At 39.3% G+C, this 19802-nt stretch overlaps 1 protein-coding gene across 37 annotated transcripts in view; it reads left to right on the top strand.

Moving 5' to 3' along the window:
* GRIP1 (glutamate receptor interacting protein 1) overlaps positions 1–19802 on the top strand; it is a 278059-nt gene that overhangs the window by 200804 nt on the left and 57453 nt on the right. For 25 of the 37 annotated variants that reach the window (XM_085514711.1, XM_085514690.1, XM_085514661.1 and 22 more), the window contains 5 exons: positions 6899–7034; positions 7931–8076; positions 10714–10797; positions 11438–11513; positions 13048–13193. In XM_085514711.1, coding sequence (XP_085370837.1) covers positions 6899–7034; positions 7931–8076; positions 10714–10797; positions 11438–11513; positions 13048–13193 — 588 coding nt within the window. Of the gene's footprint in view, positions 1–2609; positions 3144–6898; positions 7035–7930; positions 8077–10713; positions 10798–11437; positions 11514–13047; positions 13194–19802 lie in introns of those variants that run through there. The other 12 variants (XR_014934087.1, XM_085514663.1, XM_085514702.1 and 9 more) reach the window with 1 other exon arrangement.

Raw genomic sequence — 19802 nt, 5'->3', positions numbered from 1 at the left:
AAGCAAAATTTTCAAGAAGAGCCAGGTGTTTTGTCTGCTTTGGGAGACACGTTTTAGGTAACTATGGATTTTAGATCCAGCTCAAAAGTACTTCCTACTTGTTTCAGGATAGTGTGATCAGTAGCCCTAGGGAGGTGATCGCCCTCTGTGCTCAGCTCTGGTGAGGCCACACTTTGAGTACTGTGTTCAGTTTTGGGCCCCTCACTACAAGAAGAATTCTGAGGCCCTGCAGTGGGTCTAGAGAATGGGAACAGAGCTGTGAAGGGTCTGCAGCAGCTAAGGAAAACAGGGACTGTTTAGTCTTGAGATACCTCAGTGGAGACCTTATTGCTCTCTTACAGCTGTCTGAAAGGAGGTTGTGGTGGGGTGGGGATTGACCTCTTCTCTCCGATAACAGTGACTGGACAAGAGTTAATGGCTTTAAGTTGAACCAGGGGAGATTCAGGTTGGATATTAGGGAAAAGTGTCTTCTCAGAAAGAGTGGGACGTGCATCCCAGGAAGGTGGTGTGGTCACTGTCCCTGGAGGTATTAAGAAACACACAGATGCAGCACTGAGTGACATGAGTAGTGGGCATGGTGGTGGTGGATTGATGGCCAGACTTAGAGGTCTCTTCCAACCTTAATGATTCTGTGACTCCACTCATTTCCTTCCCAAGCAAAAAAAAAAAAAAAAAGAAAGCAGAAAGATTTGATCTTTGGAAAGCCCTGAAATGTGTATTGAAGAGGTTGTTAAGGTTGAGACCGTTAAGTCATTCATCACTGTATTTTTTGTGCTGAAGCCTCCATTGTCCTTGCTTCAGAAAGCTCTGCCTTGACAGCATGGTGGGCCTCAAGGTGGAACAGATCCTTACCAAAGATAAGGAAGTAGGTCACTGCAAAGGCTCAAGCAATGCAGGTGGCGATCGACATACACATTCATACACCCTCTCCCAAGGAATGCTGTCAACAAAAGTGTTAGAAATTCACGGCTAGCTGAGAAAATAAATGTGCTGTAACTAGGATGCATCGTTGAGTGAATTTGCAGTTCACACTGTGGTACAAGGTGGTGCTCTGTGCTCCTCTTTCTTGTAGGAGTTGCATATTGTGATTCCATTGAATCCGCGTCTTCTTAGAGAAATGCTTGAAAGTGTTTGTATTTCCTGGAGACAGATGTTCTAATGCTTAATAAATTTACCAATCATTTTTCCTCTAATTGAATTTTTCTGCCAAGATTTACTCAGGGATTATAGATTGTAATTCTGTTATTTTTACACTTAAGATTTAAGCATATCTTGCATTCTAAGTCCATTTTAATTAAAATACGTTGATTGTTCTTTTGTATACTTACAAGAATTCAAGCTTGTAATTTGATTCTTTACCTATAATAGGGGATTATAAAACTTTGATGTTTTATGTTTCCAGTTTCTTTCTAAGCAGATGTTCTGGACTGCATTGCATTCCACCTTTGCAGACATCTGCACAAATGCAGAGAACAAGGAGCACGTGAGCAAAGAATGACAAAAAGATGCCTTAAAAATATGATCTCCTTCAAATGGCAGTTTTAAACATTTTTAATCTAGTAGTTCCAGCTATTAGAAGAATCAGATGACATCATTTATATTGAGATAACTCAGGTTAATGGTTTTGCATTCACAGTGTATTGACATGAAAACTGGATTTATGTGGTGCCATGCCACAATTTGCCGTTTTTCGCGTTTTCTGACAAGTTTTTTACCACTCTTATATAAGAGAGTTGGTAGGGACTCTTCATCATTGTGTTTTTATCTGCTTTTATTTATTTATTTATTTATTTATTTATTTATTTATTTATTCATCCATTCATTTATTTATTTATTAAGTGGAAATTGAGGTGTTTTAGCAGTTATTGACAGCCAGTCAGGAAAAGGGCACCAAGGAGCAGAGTGTTGATCACCTGCTGACATACCTCTTGTCATACTGAGAGAAATACACCTACCCAGAGGACGTGAAACACTGAGCAGAAGTGATGTCCCCAGGATAACAAACTGCTGTCTGTTTTGTAAGAATTGACTCTATCTTATGTGGCTTCTTATTAAGCTGTGAGATGCCTGCTGGAATGTAAGGTAAAATGTTTCCTCTGCAGAATTTCTGCTGACATATAGGGAAAATCCACACAAGGACAGCACTGTCTGTATTTTCAACAGACTTACGGATTACTTATTGATTAGGTATGTCTTTTGGTAGGAAATGGTCAATAACAGCAAGCTTTACCTTCACTTTTAGGTTAGATTTTGTTTGTGCTCTGTCCTGGCTGCACAGAGCAAACTCATTGGGTTGGTGGAGGATGCAGGAGCTTGACCTGATTGCATAGATTTTAGGCAGTTATATATCTGTTATCTGGAATAAAAGGAAAAGTTCTTCGGTTTTACTTTAATATGTAAATTAAGATATAAAACCGTAGGAATATATAAAATGGGTGATAAAATTTTGATTAAGTGTTCTCTTGGCTTTCAAATGTTGTTCTGGGAGAAATTATTTTCTGAATCCTAGTATTTAATCTTCTTTTTTTGTAGAAGTGAATGTGTTCCATATTCAGGAATCTCAGGAGTCAACTTATTTTCCACGCTTTTTATTCATTAAAACATGAGATTTACATACATCAAAATGCAGGAAATTACAAAATGTCTGATCGCATTTAAAACTCTTGGAGTTTCATTGTGAATGTGCCCTCCTTGAAGAAGAAACAATCTGACATAATGTTTCTTGGATTTTCCTTACATGCAAGCTATTCTATTTACTCATCTTCTTACAGGGGGATTTACCCGTTCTTGTACTAGAACACTTGCTTATCTTTGAAGTATTCTTGTCCCACACTGAGGATCCCTGTTGTCTCCTGGGTCGCAGCTTGCACCAGCTGACGTAACAGGGCACACACAATCACACTATTGCGGCATTCAAATGAGGAACAAAGAACAAAAAAACCAAGAGCATAATGTTTTCTTCCGAGTTCAGCCACTGTGTACGCTCCACCTTATAGGACTGGAGATCTATGCTAAGCTCTTTGGAGTGGAAACACATTTCCATGTTACGTCTGCATGCATGCACAAGTGTGCGTGCACGTTTGCACTCCTCATAATGAGCCCATCTCCAGGACGCGGTGGGATTCCCCAGCCCCGTGCCACAGGTAGGTGGAAACCTCAAAGCTGTGGGGACAGGTGTGTGCCCGGTGTCACCCATAGGGACACAGGAAGCACTGGTGGTCCCGGGGCAGCCCCAGGGTCTCATCCCGTGCTCAGAGCCTGCTGGGAGCTGTGCTGCGCGGAGTGCTACTGCAATTGGTAGTGGTAGGAGAGGAGGAAGCTTGCAAGCATGTTTCTCAGACTGAAGTGTAAAATAGTATTGATTTGGGCTTTCTTTCTATAGGCTTGGAACTGTTTTCTGTCAGCTCGATTTCATTTTAGAATAATTCACATGGTTGGTATCACAGAGATGTGTTGCAAAAATGGTGTTCCTCCATCTGATACTTCATGAGCTGGTTGTTGGGGAGGAAGATACTGTTGCCTAAGCTCATGTCTTCTATTTAGTTTGCCATTAAACAAAAGGCATGTAAACTGAACTCCTATTTTCCTCATAAATTATAAGAAATCTGAAAGAAGCTTCTTTGCCTTTCCTTCTGATGCTGACTATGCTAATGTTGTTAGTGCTGTGGGAGTGCATGTGGGAAAGAACAGACCCCAGAGCCTTCTGACTAATTAGGAGCTTTCTGGTTGGCAAGTAATGAATTATGAGTGAGCTGATACACAAATTATAGCTTTAACCCACAAAAAGTAACGCAGCTTCTTGTTACCTAGAGAATAAAGACTGACCTTGTGATGTTTAAAGATCAGTGCATACGGGTGCCATTGCTTGTTAGAGAGCAGGTAGTAGAGATAAAGTCCCTGTCTTGTTCTGATATTGGGCATTTTGATAATATTCCTGTGGGATTAGTCTATAGTAATAATGTAGGAGTGCAGATAAGTAAACATACAATATATAGCATTAGAAAGAGAGTAATCATGTGCAATTTAAGAAAGCAGAGATGAAAGATGGAGAATGGGATATCAGGTTTAAGAGCTTTTTGCGGGACAGCGGTCTGTCATAAACAAAAATAAATGAGGCAGATTAATTTGTTCCTGTTATGATTATGTTAAAAAGAAAAAAAAGTGACAAAATCTTTCAGGGGGGTGAGCCTAATGAAACTGTTGTATACTCCTAGATGATCTAATCTGTTAGTTAGCAGTGAGCATTCCTCACCACCTTCCTTTGCAGTGCTAATACATCTCTACTGCCTATCTAGGAAGAGTGTGTAGAGGTCATTCTCTGTTGGCAGAGGTATACAGAGATTTGTCAAAATAGATGGTGAGAAGGAGCTAGCTTGGTCATTAATTTCCATGCCAGCAGTTGGAGGGAGCTGTGTAATCATTAGCTGGTTTAAACCATTTCATGGATCATCTGTTCCATAGGTCGCTTCAGGCAGCAGAGTACTTCCCAGCATTGGTTTGCAAACTCAGAACCTATTTAAAAGATTGAAAAACACAGTAGTATTATGGTATGGCAAAAAATTAGGCACGCTCAGTGCATTGTTAATTTTCTCTATAAATGTTCTAGTAAAGTGTTTGTTGAACAAAACTCTTAGCTGGTCCTGAGAATTAGATTGTACTACTGAGAAGTTAAAGGGAAATTCTTCTTCTGAATCCAGATCTCACAATCAAGTAAACTCAGAATAAAGAAGTAGAGCACACCAACCCAGCACCTGAGGTTGTAATTGCGTCATGGGTGTAACTGTACAGTATTTTAGAATCATAGAATCACAAGATTGGAAAGGACCTACAAGATCATCTAGTCCAACCGTCCTTGCTTTACCATCCCTACAGAAAACCACTAAACCATATCTCCTAGCTCCCTATCCAGACACCTCTTGAACACTGCCAGGAATGGCAGCTCCACTATTTGGTTGCGGTGAATACAATAAGCAACTTCTGTAACCACTGTGAATACTTGCAGGTATTTTATAAAACTGAAAATAGTGTTTTGTTCTATAGTGTCTCTTACTGCTATGCAACTTGTCTGTATGTTCATATGCAGATAATCACATCTGTTCTTTCTGAACTGTCAGCATGGCCAGATATAGACAAATGTTATTGTGGAAGCTCAGTTGCTTCCAGTTGGTGCTTGAAACTCTTCTGATGCCAGCCAGGTTATATGCATGAGGTGGCTATGTTACTCTCTGAGTCTAAATGGGCAGAGACACATCTTGAACAGTCTCATAGTCTCTTGTAATCTATCTTTTTATAATAAATCTTCCACTTTTGGAATAGTTACTTCAAAGTTAGACCAATCCTTGCTGCTGACTTAGTACAATGCAGATTTTTTTCTTAATAGGAGCATTATAAGCTTAGGAAAAATTTTACCCAAGCATTTAAGACATACTGTACAGTTGTAGAAGTGTGAATAACTGAAGTGAGGTCATCATTGACCAGAATGGAAAGAAAAGCCTGTCAGCTGCCTAAAATGGAGCAGGAACACTCCATAGGCTGATGCCATATCTGCAACAGATTCAGCAGATAAAGCAATACTGAAGGTGACAGAATACCAGGCCTTTAGCTCTTCTGAATTCATCCTCCTGCCCTCTGGTGTTACTTCTATATTGGTCAGGCCTGGCAACTGTCATTCAGGGCAGCTGTTCTTCATCTTGAAGACGTGCAATATGAGGTTATCTTCTCAGTCATATGGAAAAGATACTGGAAGACCTTTGCTGCCATTTGTATAGTGCTTATTCTGTGCTTCTAATGCTTATGTTTGAACATACATACCAATGAATGCAATGAACTTGCTAGTTTCTTGAGTAGCTCTTTGTCTCATGCTGCAATGGCAAGATTGCTCATTCATTGCAGTACTGATATACTGTAGTTTGCAGCATTTACTTGATGTTGTTTATATCTGACCACCTAAAAGCTCCATATTTGCACTGAAAAGGAACCAGAAAAATGGATGATCCTTCTGGAATGTCATCATTTTCAGGATCTTTAGTACTCAATATATTTTTTCCCAGAACATCTGGGAAGCCGATGGTTTTAATACATCTCCCCTGGAAACACCGGGCATGAGGAATGAATGTCCCATGGCTCCAATATGGATGCAGCTGTGCATGCGTACATTGGCATATCCAGCCACCTGAAATAAGGCCGTTTCTTTTTGAGTACTCCAGGTGGTCATTGCAGAGGGCCTGCATTTGTTGAGCTCTGTGAGAGTAACTTGGCATTTTCAGACAATGCCAAGTAGGCAAACTGTGGGAGAGGGCGTCCCAGATAGCATGTGACTATGGAAGACCTTCATGTACTTTACACCTGGTCAGCTAACAGCTCAGTGTTAGTCTGTGTAAGAATAAGCAATGAAACTAATGCATTTAATCTCCATCTGGATTCTTATATCTTCAGTTCTTCTGATTTTCACCAATGTCTGCAAGTGGCCTCAAACTGAGTCTGACGTTTTCTAGTCTTGTTGCAGCACTGTGTCTTTTACCCTTCTACGTAGTTATAAGCTGAAATACTTTTTAAAGCATAGAAGCTCAGAAGAAGAAACAGAAAATGAGAAATATTTTAAAATGTGAAACATCTACCTTTAGTTTGTTACTGAGCTTTGTATTCACTGGCTGTGTATACTATACTAGAACACTGGTGCAGTTTTAATAACCTTTTACAAAATGTGTGTCTTGGATTTACCTATATATAAAACCTCATAGACAGAAATCGTGAATTGTAACACTAAGAATCTCCAGACATATGCATTATTTCTTATGAACATACACAATTATTTTCTTGGGAAGCAGATGACATTTTAGAAAAGCAACATCTGTGTCATTATTTAATTGTAATAGTGCCAATAATTTTCTTTCAACAGAGGAATTCAAGGGCTCGACGATAGTTGAATTAATGAAAAAAGAAGGCACTACTCTAGGGCTTACAGTATCAGGTGGAATCGACAAGGATGGGAAACCAAGAGTATCTAACCTTCGTCAAGGAGGAATCGCTGCTAGGTAACCACATTTCAGGGTACAAAATACATTATAAGATCTGAATGCTTCAGGAATACATACTTCATCAGAAAGGTCACTAACGAATATGTGATTGTATGCATCTGTAGTGGCAGGCCATCAGACCAGAGAAACTCAGAACTGGCAACAGCTGGTCCCCCTCTTCCCTCAAGGCTATTTTCATAAAAGCTAGAATTACCAGTGAGGTATTTAAAAGTTATCGGGAGACTAATTAAGTTTCTTCTAAATTATAGAAATTTGACTTCTTCTTTTTTTTTTTTTAATTTTGAGGCTAGAAGTAAAACTGAAAACCTAACTATAATTCTACCGTAATATAATAAACGTGGTAGTTCATCAGCTTGTTTTAAGATTATAAAGAAGTCTAAAGTCATAGCTGCCTTGCATACTGCAGAGGAAGATGAAATGCTGTTATACATGAGCAAAACAGGTCAAGAGATAAAGATCAAGTTAAATCATTCCAAGTAACTGAGCAGAACATATGCTTTTGGGCTGTGGCCTGTCTCCTGTAGCTGTGATGTTGACTATGAAGGCAACTGTTGTCTGAAGAATAGTTCTGGAAGTATCCCAAAGACGGAGAGATAAAGATGGGGAGTTGTTTTCCCATATCCTTTGCTTAAACCAGCCAAACAATCTAATTCCTATACTGTACAGCTGTTGTTTTTTTTTTACATCAGAAATTAATAATGCAACAATGTTCTTTTAATATTTAACAATCCAGACTAGCTTAAGCTCTTAAAGGCCACTTTCTGTTTGAAAGATCAACTTGTTCTAGGCTAGATGAGTAGAAAAAGCTGTTTCTTGCTGTTACTAAACAGTAATTTAAGGTAATTACTTCAGTCCACCAGATCGGTCTTTAAAGAATATGTACCTTTTCCTAGGAGTGACCAACTGGATGTAGGTGACTACATCAAATCTGTGAATGGCATCAACCTGACCAAGTTTCGCCATGATGAGATCATCAGTCTGCTGAAGAATGTTGGCGAGAGGGTTGTTTTAGAAGTGGAATACGAGCTTCCTCCAGTCTGTAAGTAAAAGCAGAGCAAACTGAAACCAACGCAGAATAACAGATGTGTTGTCAGCACTAAGGTGGATGTGGTGGTGGTCTTCTTTTGCTAGTGATTTTCTTGTATTTTTTTCCTCTGTGTTATTACAGAATGTGGAAGTGATACAAAAAGCATTGGCAGTACAGGGGGATGCTCTCAGAGGTGCTCTGAGCATTAGGAGCATAAATCTACCACTTGCAACAACTTCTGCTTTCTCAGAAAAACAACATATTTGGGAGTTTTTCCAGTCACTTCTAACATCAGTATTAGGCAGCATCTCATTTCTGGGGCAGAAGACCCAGTGGAGTAGGCTACTGCAAGAATTGTATTAGTGAAATGAAGACTTCTTGTTGAGCAGGATTGTCTTCAGAATGCAAATATAAGTTGACAGTAAAGTGAAAGTGCGCTATTGAGTGTCTTCCTTGCTTCTTGTATTTGCCCTTTCTTTTTATGTTTATGTCTCTGGCACAGTGGGAGAAAGTCAGTAGGAATTGAGGCTCTCAGATATTAAATGGAAGCCAGAATAATGGTAAGCTGGAAACCTGGGGCCTAAAATGAAGGAGTAAATGACAGGTGGCACCAGGGGGCTGAGCCAGAAACCTTTAAAAGTGCGCATGTCTTTCATGCTGCTCACTGGAGGGGAGGAGATGAGGTTATCTGGTGCTTGGCCAGAAGAAAACTGCAAAGCCAACTAGGAAGCTCTTGTATCCTTAAATAAAGACTTTGATTGCAATAGAAGCCAAAAAAATCCATCGGTCTTTTTGACAGTGCTCAGAAGAGAATGAACTCCCCACTGCTTTGTAGCAACTGGAGAGTTAGTCTAATTACATATTTGGTTGCTTTTACGACCTCCTGTCAATCGCCTTAACATTTGGAATGTTCTTTGTTCATTAGCGTGTGCCTGTGGTAAGGGAACTTCCTGTTCAAAAACAGTGTTTGAGGTGATGAAGTCAACTGAATTATTTTGCTGGAGAACTATTTTGCTAGAGATGTAGCTGTCATATGAGAATAATTTGTTTTGCACTCACTGAAATAGGCTTCCTTCGTTTTCACCGCTGTTGGCTGATGTGCCACTCTCATTTACAGAAATGGGAGTTTGCAACAGTAAATTAGAGTAGCAGTCATAATCTTTTTGACAAGTCGCTGGAACTTCTGATCCCTTCATACCAGCGTGGCTAATAATGTTGGAAATTATCAGCTGTTTAGTTGTTTCTGTTAAATCTGACGAACAAGCTAGACAAAGTGACTTCTTGTAAACACAAGTTTTTTGGTAGGTGGTACGGTGAAGACCTGGTACCTCCTTCCCTGCCCCATAATGAAGTTCTACTGCTTTTATCTCAGCTCCCTCTCAGAAAGAGGGCTGTTTTGATTTCTGAGTGGGGAAATGTCAGTACATTAATAATGATGGATTACAGCTGGCTGAGCACTAGTAATCCCACTCTCCCTAGTGCTTCCTTCCCTGGCTGGCACTGCTCACTGCAGGATGATCCAGCTTCTATTTTCAGCACAAGCTACCTCAGCATTTCAAACTGGAACATGAGCTGTCTGCCTTGCATCTACCTCTTGTTGCTAGCAGCTAAGGGCTTTTTTCACTTTTCAGGCTGAGCTTGGTGTGGAAGTACAGCTGCCTGAGTGGGTCACTGCTGAAGTGGAAGGATGCTGTGTGCCCTTCCTCACTGCTGAGCTACATGGCTTGACTGTCCCCAGCATAGGGCACAAGCAGACAGCAAGTGCAGATACAGCTTGTGCTGTACACTGGGCTACTTTCAGTTGATAGAGATAAAAGCAAGAGTTGTCATCTTCTCTCTTTTTCTATCAGTGAAGAGTTTCTAGCTGAAATTGAACTGTGTGAATGTTGATAACACCATCCCGACATTTGAGCTGTAGCAGAAATTACAGCAAGACAAAGCAGTTCTTTGGAGAGACTTCTTTAGCTTGTTTTCCCAAGGAAATGAGATTTATGTGATTTCACAGGCTTGTTTTTCTGGTTCCCTACAGTAACTTTACAATTTTTTGGCTGTAGTTAATCAAGTTTAATGGGGGTTGAAAGACTCCCCCCCAAAAAGTACATTCCTGCATGTTTTATGAAGGTAGGCACTTGGGCAGAAGGGTCCCAGAGCAGGAAGCACCCCAAGGGAGAGGCAGGAAGAGCCAGGGGGGTACTGCTGCTCTTTGGGGCCACACATGGGCTGTCAATGTGCACTTTGTGGCACTGTTACAGAGACCTGGGAAACTGGGGCATTGCAGGACATAATACCTACTAATTCCTCCCCTCACAGAGCACTCATTTTATACAGTTTTGTTGCTTTCTTTTTTTTTATCTTTGTGTGTTGTGCACTTTGGTACTAGATGGTCTTTGAGGTCCCTTCTAACCCAAGCCATTCTGTGATTCTATTAAGCCCATTAAAAATTTTGACCTGCAAAGCATCTGGCACAAAACTATCTCAAAATGAAGTGTGAGCTTTAATGACACATCTTTGGTCTGACTGTTCTGTAATAGAATCCAACTGTATGGCCACAAATAAAACAGCTCACTTGGTTTGGAAAAGGTGTAAATCTATCTGAATAATAATAATAATTAATAATGATGTGGGTTTTTTTCATTTTTTTTTTTTTAGCTGTACAAGGAACGGGTGTCATCTTCAGAACTGTGGAAGTTACTTTACATAAAGAGGGGAACACTTTTGGCTTTGTAATAAGAGGTGAGTTACTGAGTGTGAACACTAGTTTCGAAACCAGCGAAAGAAGCAATAAGATTCCATAGCGCTTAGAAATCATTTCAGGATTTGTGACTTATAGTTTGCTAAAAAATCTCTGTGATTCATGTATTACTTCTTCCGTACATTAATGTACTGCTTCTGCTTCTATGAGCTGCTCTAATTTTTGTTTATGGGACAACAGTAATTAATCCTCTATGCCACAAGAACAAGAACAACTTCATTTCACACCAGATTCTGGTGCCACCAAAATCAGCAGGAAGTTGTTCAATACACATACATGAAGTACAGGTATTTTTTTTCTCAGCACAACAAACATTACAGAGGAGTAATTCTTTACAATGAGATCAAATTTGGAGAGTAAAGTTTCTAAGAAAGTAATATACGCTTAAGAAGAGACACTCTGCAGAAACGTTGTATAAAGAGTCATCTATACAATACAATAGGTTGATTTTTTTTTTTGTCATAATAAAAATCATGGAAGGTTCATATTAATTGCTTTGTCACTTTTTGCTCTTTTTAGCCCACATGTAAGTGTGCAAACTGCAAACCTTATCAGTTGGGAATGAGCTTTCATAAAATGCATAAAGTGAAGGTGTGCTTTCTCTCACTTTCCTTTTCCTAGGTGGAGCACATGATGACAGAAATAAATCTCGTCCTGTTGTAATAACATGTGTTAGACCCGGGGGGCCTGCTGACAGGTACAATTCATCTTTCCCTGTAATGCAAGTGAAAGAGAAATAGAGAAAAGTGAATTATTTGGGATAGAAGTTAAGATGTGAAATAGATGTGTTCAAACCTGTTGCTTTGAAATTTATGCATTTAATTGCAGTAATAACAGTAATAGGAAACCACGGTGGCTCAGCACATCACAGTGTGGTGTGAACTTAATTTAACAGAGCATCTTGCATGTTCCAAGACTACTCATTAAACACTTGCAAAAATTAACCTAACACTGTTAGAAGAAATCTCTGCAATAGGTCAGAGCACGGTCTTTGCAGCCTTCAAACAAGTGCTGAAGATCTTAATTATGCTTTTTATATGTGAGCACCACAACCTTTTTCTCTTGCACTCCAGAAAAATACTTTTATGTCTTTGGTTATTGTGCTATTGTTTTAAGGTCTTTATTGATCATAGTATCATAGTCTCGTGCGGGTTGGAAGGGACCATAGAGATCATCGAGTCCAACCCCCAGGATTCGAGCCTCCTGTGTAGCAAAGCGGCACTTCTACCACTTGCACCACAGGGGAAATTCGAACCCGGGCCCCGGTGTTGCAAAGCAGCATTCCTACCACTGCGCCACTGGGACACACGGTGATATCCACATATAAGTTCATGCGTGACTTCACCTGGAAAACTTCTGAGTATAGATGTGTGGTTTGGCCCAAATAATGTATTTTTATGTAATATCACCTACATAAAGAAAGGATATTCACTTTATGTCTGTGTGTGATTCATATTTTCAAAAAATCATATTTCTGCTCTTAATTCGTTAAAGAAATTGGCCATTGTTTTAGAGCAGCCTGCTATTCTGTAGCTTATGTTAACATTTTTGCATCTGGAAACAGTAGTTGAGAAGTAAATGTTTCAAGAGAGCTTTTGCCTTTTATCCTTCCCCTTCCTCCCCACTTTTATTACCCTTGCTTTCTTGTTTTTCTCTCTCATTCTTAAGCTGGCAGTGTTAGTACTTCACTTTCTGTTATGTTATGAGATAAGCCTAGGAGACAGTGAACATTTATAGACAAATTGCTTTTGGGTAGGAGGAAAAGAAACATGAAACTATCCAAGTAGGGGGTATTTTGAAGAAAAAGAGAAAATGGGCATTCATATTTTGCAGTCTGCTTCTTTTCTCACGTGTTTTTAATACCTTGTATATGTTTCAAGGAAAACATCTGAAAATATCAAAATAGGTGTCTGTGTGTGTATGAAAGAGTAGTTGTGTGGACCAAGCAGAAACAAAGCATATGCTGAAGCGGGAGCTATACTTGGTTGTTATTTAACATGACTTGATTATTTAGCTGTGTGTTAAGCTGTTTTCCAGTCGCTGACTTTCCAATTAAAGCAATTTCCTTTCCACTGTGCCCTCTGAACGTTCTCACTGTCAAAGTAAATGCTAAATGTTAAGGGGGATGAATGTCAAGAGAGGTTGTGAGAGAATTGCTTTTCATAAATGGGTATTATCTCCAAATCAATTTGTCTTATATTAATAAAGATAATTATTTTATTTCCCTTCAGAGAGGGCACAATCAAACCTGGTGACAGATTGTTGAGCGTTGATGGGATCCGACTGCTTGGAACAACACATGCAGAAGCTATGAGTATTCTCAAACAATGTGGACAAGAGGCAACTCTGCTGGTGGAATACGATGTCTCAGTAATGGGTACGTTCAGGAGTGGGACTTCGGTTGTGGGAACCATCTGTGCTGTTTTGCTGCCTGTTCTTGATGAGCTATGTTAGAATTGATTGTGACTTATTATGCTCCTAGCAGCACTGATATTCCTTTCTACATCATGTCATTAATCTTGGGTTCATAAAGAGGTGAGCAGTATTTTACTGCAATTTAGCATTCTGACGTGGTTTGTAGAGTGAAGCCGTAGCATGGATTCTAGCAAAGTAACTTTTCCAGTGACTAACTTATAATAAAGGTTAATGAAGTGTAAGGATTTCTGTTTCACACAGAAGAGGGTTTACTTGCCCTTACAGGAATTCTTTTACCTTTTGCCATTGCAATTTAGCGGCCAAGCCATTATAAAAAGTCACAGAAGTGCTGCGTAGTGGGGAAGAGTTGTTAAGAAATGTAGAGATAGCAAGTTGTGATTTGATTAATGAACTTGCAGTTCATACAAACTACTGTTGAACTTAACAGTGATATTCGAGGATTTCTGGAAGGTGAAGGATTCAAAACAGTTTTGGGAATTAGATATTTACAAGTGACTGTGGAAGGCATCATACCCCTTCCTTTTTTGCAAGGCAGAAAATCCTTGGCAGGAAGAAATAGAGATACTCATTGGTCAGACTAAAGCATTTGTTTTCTGGTTGGAGATCTTTCTCTTCTTTTCCTCCTCCGTTCCGCAGTCAGATTTCAAGTCTAGTAGAAAATTGGCCTCATAGGAATTTCTGAAATAGTACTGTCAAACTTCAAAGCCTTGGGAAACATTGGTACTTAGAAGAATGGTATAAGATATTTGTTTATTCTAGAACAGCTCTCTTTGTTCTTTCCAAGACATGTTTGCTTTTTTTTTCTTTTATTATAATATATATATTTGTTTACTTAACTACCCAGAATGGAGTGACAGTTCTGCATGACATCTAGCAGGCAAGAATCATGTCCAGAAACATAGTATAGATCTGTGTGTGGGCAGGAAAATGCCTCTGTGGAAAATGAAATGCAAGTGATCTTGTAACCTGAAGAAGACTAGAATTCAGGTGTTTTCAGTTGTTTCTTCTTTTTCTTTGGAAGATGGCAAGTGACCAAATGTTATCTATCGCTGAAGTTTCAAACAGATTCTTTGTACTCCACCTGCTCTGAAATAGAGATTTCACTGAAACGAATCCCCAGCTTTAGACAGCCAAACTTCCCAGCTAGGCCTTTATTATAGAAAGAACTCCAATCCTCATTCTCTTGTATAGCTCAGAGAGAGAGCCTCAATTTCAGTTAGGATCTTATAGAAATCTTTGCAGGTTTGCATGGGAAGAAAACCATTTGATGGTTAGCTCTGTTGTGCTTTAGATTGTACATTGTGCAAGGCAGAAACCTTCTTTTCTGTGATATTCAAATAGAGCTCAATGCAGGAGGATCTTAGCTGAGAACCATGTGCTTACAACTGTGCAGGCAGTACCTTCCTATTCATCTCTTAACGTTATTCTCTCTCTGAATGAACTCTGCTGCCTCCCTTTTGTTCTCAGCAACAAATCTTGATTTTTTGTTCATCTGAGGCCGTTTCATAGAATCGCAGAATCATAAAATGAATTGGTTTGGAAGGAACGTCAGAGATCACCTGGTTCCAGCCGCCTTCCATGGGCAGGGTTGCCACTCACCAGCTCAGACTGCCTAGGGCCCCATCCAGCCTGGCCTCGAGTGTCTCCACGGATGGGGCATCCACAGCTTCTGTGGGCAGCTGTGCCAATGCCTCATCACCCTCTCAATGAAAATTTTGCCCCTGGCATCTAATCTAAATTTCTCTTTTCCTCCTACCTTGCTGGTGAGTAATGCATTATCCTGTGGAAACTGAAGGAGGTAGAACAACATGAGGCTTGTGGAGTCAGAAAGAAAAAAGGAGAAGGGAACCAAACGCTGGGAAATGTATGTGATAGTGTTCTGCAATGTCCATAATAAAAAATAAAGAGGGATCTGTTAGGCTCTCTCTCTAATAAGTTATGATTTTGTTACATTTTATCAACCTCCCAGCTCTTTTATTACTTTTTCCAGTGTGTACACCATGTGTAGTTTTCCAGTGATATCATGACAGTTTTCATTGGGAAACTTTATTTGCTTTTTGCAGTTACTTTATGAGTAGACCATGTCACAGAGACTGAAAATCACTCATCCTATTCTATTCTAATCAAATAGCATTGACAGAAACAAATTTAATAATTTAGCCTGCTAAGAGTAAAGCAAATTCAAAAGTTCTGTAGGAGTGTGGTTCATTCTACAGGATCCTCACAGTATAAACTTTCAGTAGAATAACTTACTCCCAGAGATGCGGTTGTACCATCATTTGCTTTAAAATCTTCTCTTCTGTTAGAAGATGGCTATATCCTATAAAATGACATTTCATGTGACCAGAACTGGAAAGAGCCATAAAATATATTCTGATAGCATGAAATTGGAACTTAATTTGGAAAGGTTACAGAAGATGAAGAAAATAATCCTGAGCTATTTTTCAGCTACAATTCTGTGGTGTGTCGCTGACATTTATACTCCTGTAAGCATAAGCCATTTCAAAGGTGCTGTATTTCTCTAAGTTTTGTTCCTTCTCTTGAAGTCTTCAAGTGGTTGCTTTGGAAGCTTGTATACTTTATTGGTTCTGGAACTGAGACAAATTTGAGGGGGAAAAAAGCATCAAGGGGTTCTGTGGAGGATATGTAAGTGCATATATAATGTAGGAGATGTGGCTAATTCCACCAAATTCTCTGTGGCTACACTTGTGTTTGCTTATATATATCCTGAAGTATCTTGCTCAACTGGGTCCTACGAAGTGTACTTGTCAAACTTGGTCCCTGGAGAAAGGAGGAAAACAGAATTTCTGAGGAAATCTTTTATAACTAGTTGAAAGCTACATTTGCTGTTGTGGTAGTCTTCCATATGTGTTTCTGTCTTCTAAAATACCTCCTCCAATCATAAGCAGCATAGTTACTTCTTCTCGGTACTATAGGAGACCACTTGCATTTTTTTCATTCTGTGAAGCTTTAATAATACTATACTTCCGTGGGTGCATAGGAGATGGGTGTGATGAATTGCTCTAATCTACCCCTCCATATGAATTTCATAATCTCTTATATCATAGAATGGATAAGCTCTATATCACACTTCTCTAAGAAACTGGGTCTTCCCAATAAGAAAGTGACTGCAAGTGACTAATGTATATCAACTGCAACGGTAATAATAAGCTGCAAGCAGTGGTTCACATCGTCCCTGTGTAAAACGAGAAACAAAAGTTTATCGCTACACTCATGTGGAACTGGAGAAAATGCAGTTTACCTTCAGGTTTTCCAAAAGCTGCCATGATGCAGCTGGGTTGTCCATAGTCTCTGTAATCAAGGTTGCTTGGACATCTGTTCGGTTAATCTTCCGTATTTACCCTGAAAGGGAGCCTTCAGGGAGGTTCAAAAGTAGCGGCTGCTTTGAGTTTGAATTCTGTCCCACAACATTTTTGCATAGCTCTAGTTCATCAGTTGCTGCTGTTGAGCCTTCTAGCAATCTGCTTTTTAAATCTTGAATGTTCTTGCTTGGCTAATCTTTGAATTAAGGATCCTGTAGTTAATCAACACTAATAGTTATTGCCAGAACTTCGGCACAAAAATAGGGCTTGTTGTTGTTTTTAACTACTTGCATCTGAAAGACACGAAATCTTTCTGTCTCATCTTCTCACCTTTCACTGGGTGTTTCTTTGTTCGAGCCACATGTGCCTGTAATCTTCAGGAATGAAGGAACATATTGCTCATTCTAATTCCATATGTTAATCTGGTTTATTTAGCAACTCTTGTACTTGTCTGAGCCAGAATAGATTTACTGAAATGAGTCACCCTGTAATTGTTCTGTGCAAAGATGGTCAGCTGACATTTCAGTCCTAAGTTACCAGCATCACGCTGACATAGAGCTACTCACTTTTAGCTAGAACAGCACCCTCGGTTTTCTGAATTCTACACTTAACCATTGATACAACTTTACAGAATGGGAATTATTCATGCAGTCACTCTGTAGTAAATATGACAGCAGTTTGACAAAGACATTCCAGCTTTTTACATCTTCAACTTCAGCCATTTGAAAAGAAAAAACAAAAAGGGCAGTAATTTTATGAGACTGCATTTACGGAAATCTGCCTCAGCATTCAATAATTCTGACAAAAATTCGATGCCTGATAAGTAGAGTAGTAGGGGAAGGAAGCTTGCGTCAGATGATGTAGTCTGTGATCCAATGTAGACTTTGAGTGATGAGAAAGGTAGAAGAAAAACAGACTGTAAGGGCTGTCCCTTACATTTCATAAAGCAATATAACTCAAGCATAACCAGAGCTGTGGAGACCTTTAAGTGTTATTGAGTTTTACAAGACCAGAGAAAGGGAGCTCCAGAGACTCCAAGGGCAGACTCATGATCCTCATAAACGTTGTAAATGTTGCAAGACCTTGAAAGCTAGAGGAAAGAAAGGAAAGAAAGGAAGCCTGTAGTCTTCCACACCACCTTTTCTTTCTATTTTTTATAAACCTTAAATTAACATTTCCTTTGTCTCTTACAAGTCTTTGACAGAACACTTAGTTGCTGTACTCTAGCGCTTCACTGTGCCTGCAGGTCTCCTGACTGCCACAGAGAGATGAACCTACATCCTTTGAAATTCTAAATATAAATTAGTTAAACCTTTAAAGAACAGTTCCTGTCTCGTGTTGCTCTAGAGACAGATTGAGTGAAAATTTGTGTGCAAAGCAAAGGTCGTAATAGATGTAGCTGAAGTACTACTATACTTCAAATACTGCTGCACAAAAATGTACATATATTATGCCAGAAGACAATGATTGAGGGTAAAAATTTGAGTGCCAGTTGGGAAACATCGGGGCTCAGATTGTCTGCTCAGTCTTTGTCCAGCTGGGTATGAGGATCTCAAGGAAAAAATCTCAGTGGCCCAAGGTCATTCTAAATTTCTTGTCTCTTCCTTAAGTTGGAAGATGACATAGACATCCCGCCCTCCAACACCTCCGGAACTATCCACTGACATATGACGAGGAAAACCATATTGAGTTTTTTTTTGTCTCTCTTGGAGGTCAACACACAGTTCATGTTTGTGTTGTGCAAACTAAGCACATATTTAGATCTTCATGCTATGGCATGTTAATCTCTCATCTTACTGTGTACGTTCCTTGTTTATCAGATGCACTATTTGTGCTCTCTAGTGTCAGCGCTGTTGTGTTTTCTGACTTAAAAGATTGCTTTTTCACAATAGTAAGTGGGTTATCCCCTTAAACTCTTCATCTCATGCTGCTACCAAACACAATACGTACTGACTTTCCTGAATCTCATCTTTGCTATAAGCAAACCACTCGGGCATCAGTTTCTGCTTGCTTAACATGCTTTAATCTATTGATAGCCATTCCTACTAGAGGATTAAAGAAATAAAGGGAGACTCATCGTGTTTTATAAGTATTTCATAAATCTTACAGATATTTCTTTCCTTACAAACTTCTTGATCATCCCTAAAGAGGAATAAATGGAGTTTAGGAGAGCTGTACTAGTACAAATGACTCTAACAGCGCCAATTAACATTTCTCTCTAGTGCTTTTGAAACCATGGACTCATTAAAAGCAGCTTAATAAACATTGCTCCATACAGAAGAAAAAACTTGAAAGGTGAGATGAGATGTCTCTGTAACTGAAAACAGAAAATACAATTTAATTGTCATAAATAGCTAGGAAAAGGCGTTAGGAGCATTCTCTTCCAAGTTCCACTTCTTGTATGAAAAGCAAATTCTGCATTTGCTTGCTGGAATACTGGCAATTGACAAATTTGTCTTCAAAGACATGTCAGGAAGATGAATCCTATACCATTTCATAACAGGCGTTCATTAAAGTAGTCTTCCTAATCTGTTGTGCTATTTCCCCACAGAGCATGTGGTCTGAATCTCTAGATGTTAATTCAAGAGTACAGACACTCAAAAGGAAGCAGCCTCTGCTTCTTTTAGTAAGCATTTTGAAACAAGCAATAGGAAAACAAGCTGTGTTCTCCATCACCCCTGCTGCAAGAGGAGGAAAGGAGCTGATAAACCTCATTTGTGTTTTTCTTGCTGGTTTGTTGCTAAAAAAGCTTTTCACTATATATTTAGTTAGTGGTGAGAAAAGGATTGATCAAATCATTCCACACTGCATGAGGACTATCCAGGTGTGCCATGAAATGTTTGAAAGAATTACCATCTCTGCTACAGGGTCATGCCTCTGGTCAGGTGGAAGCTAAGAGGTCCTTCATTAAGTTGGCTTTTCTGTTACTTAGTATGCTGGTCAACAGCAGTCTAAGCAGAATAATGACGTAACCTGATTTGTACAGCTATTAAAAAAAAAGAATTGAGCAGGTAGCTGAAGTACTTAAATTCAGAGTGCAGGTGTGAAAGTTTTACAAAGAGGATGATAATTAAGCTTCCTGGAGATTAAAGGATCTTCTGGATGTACTATGCAATTCAATGCAAGAGTAACTTGGTAATCAGAAAAAAAATCCAATTAAAAAATTCAACCTTAGATTTAGCTTAGTGGCTTTGCAGTCATCTAAGGGACTGAGAAATAAAGGACGG

Source organism: Coturnix japonica, chromosome 1 (genome assembly GCF_054131305.1).
Source record: "Coturnix japonica strain WE chromosome 1, WE-NBRP24, whole genome shotgun sequence".
NCBI lineage: Eukaryota > Metazoa > Chordata > Aves > Galliformes > Phasianidae > Coturnix > Coturnix japonica.
The sequence above is the reverse complement of the archived record's forward strand: the minus strand, read 5'-3'. Positions and strand labels throughout refer to the sequence as shown.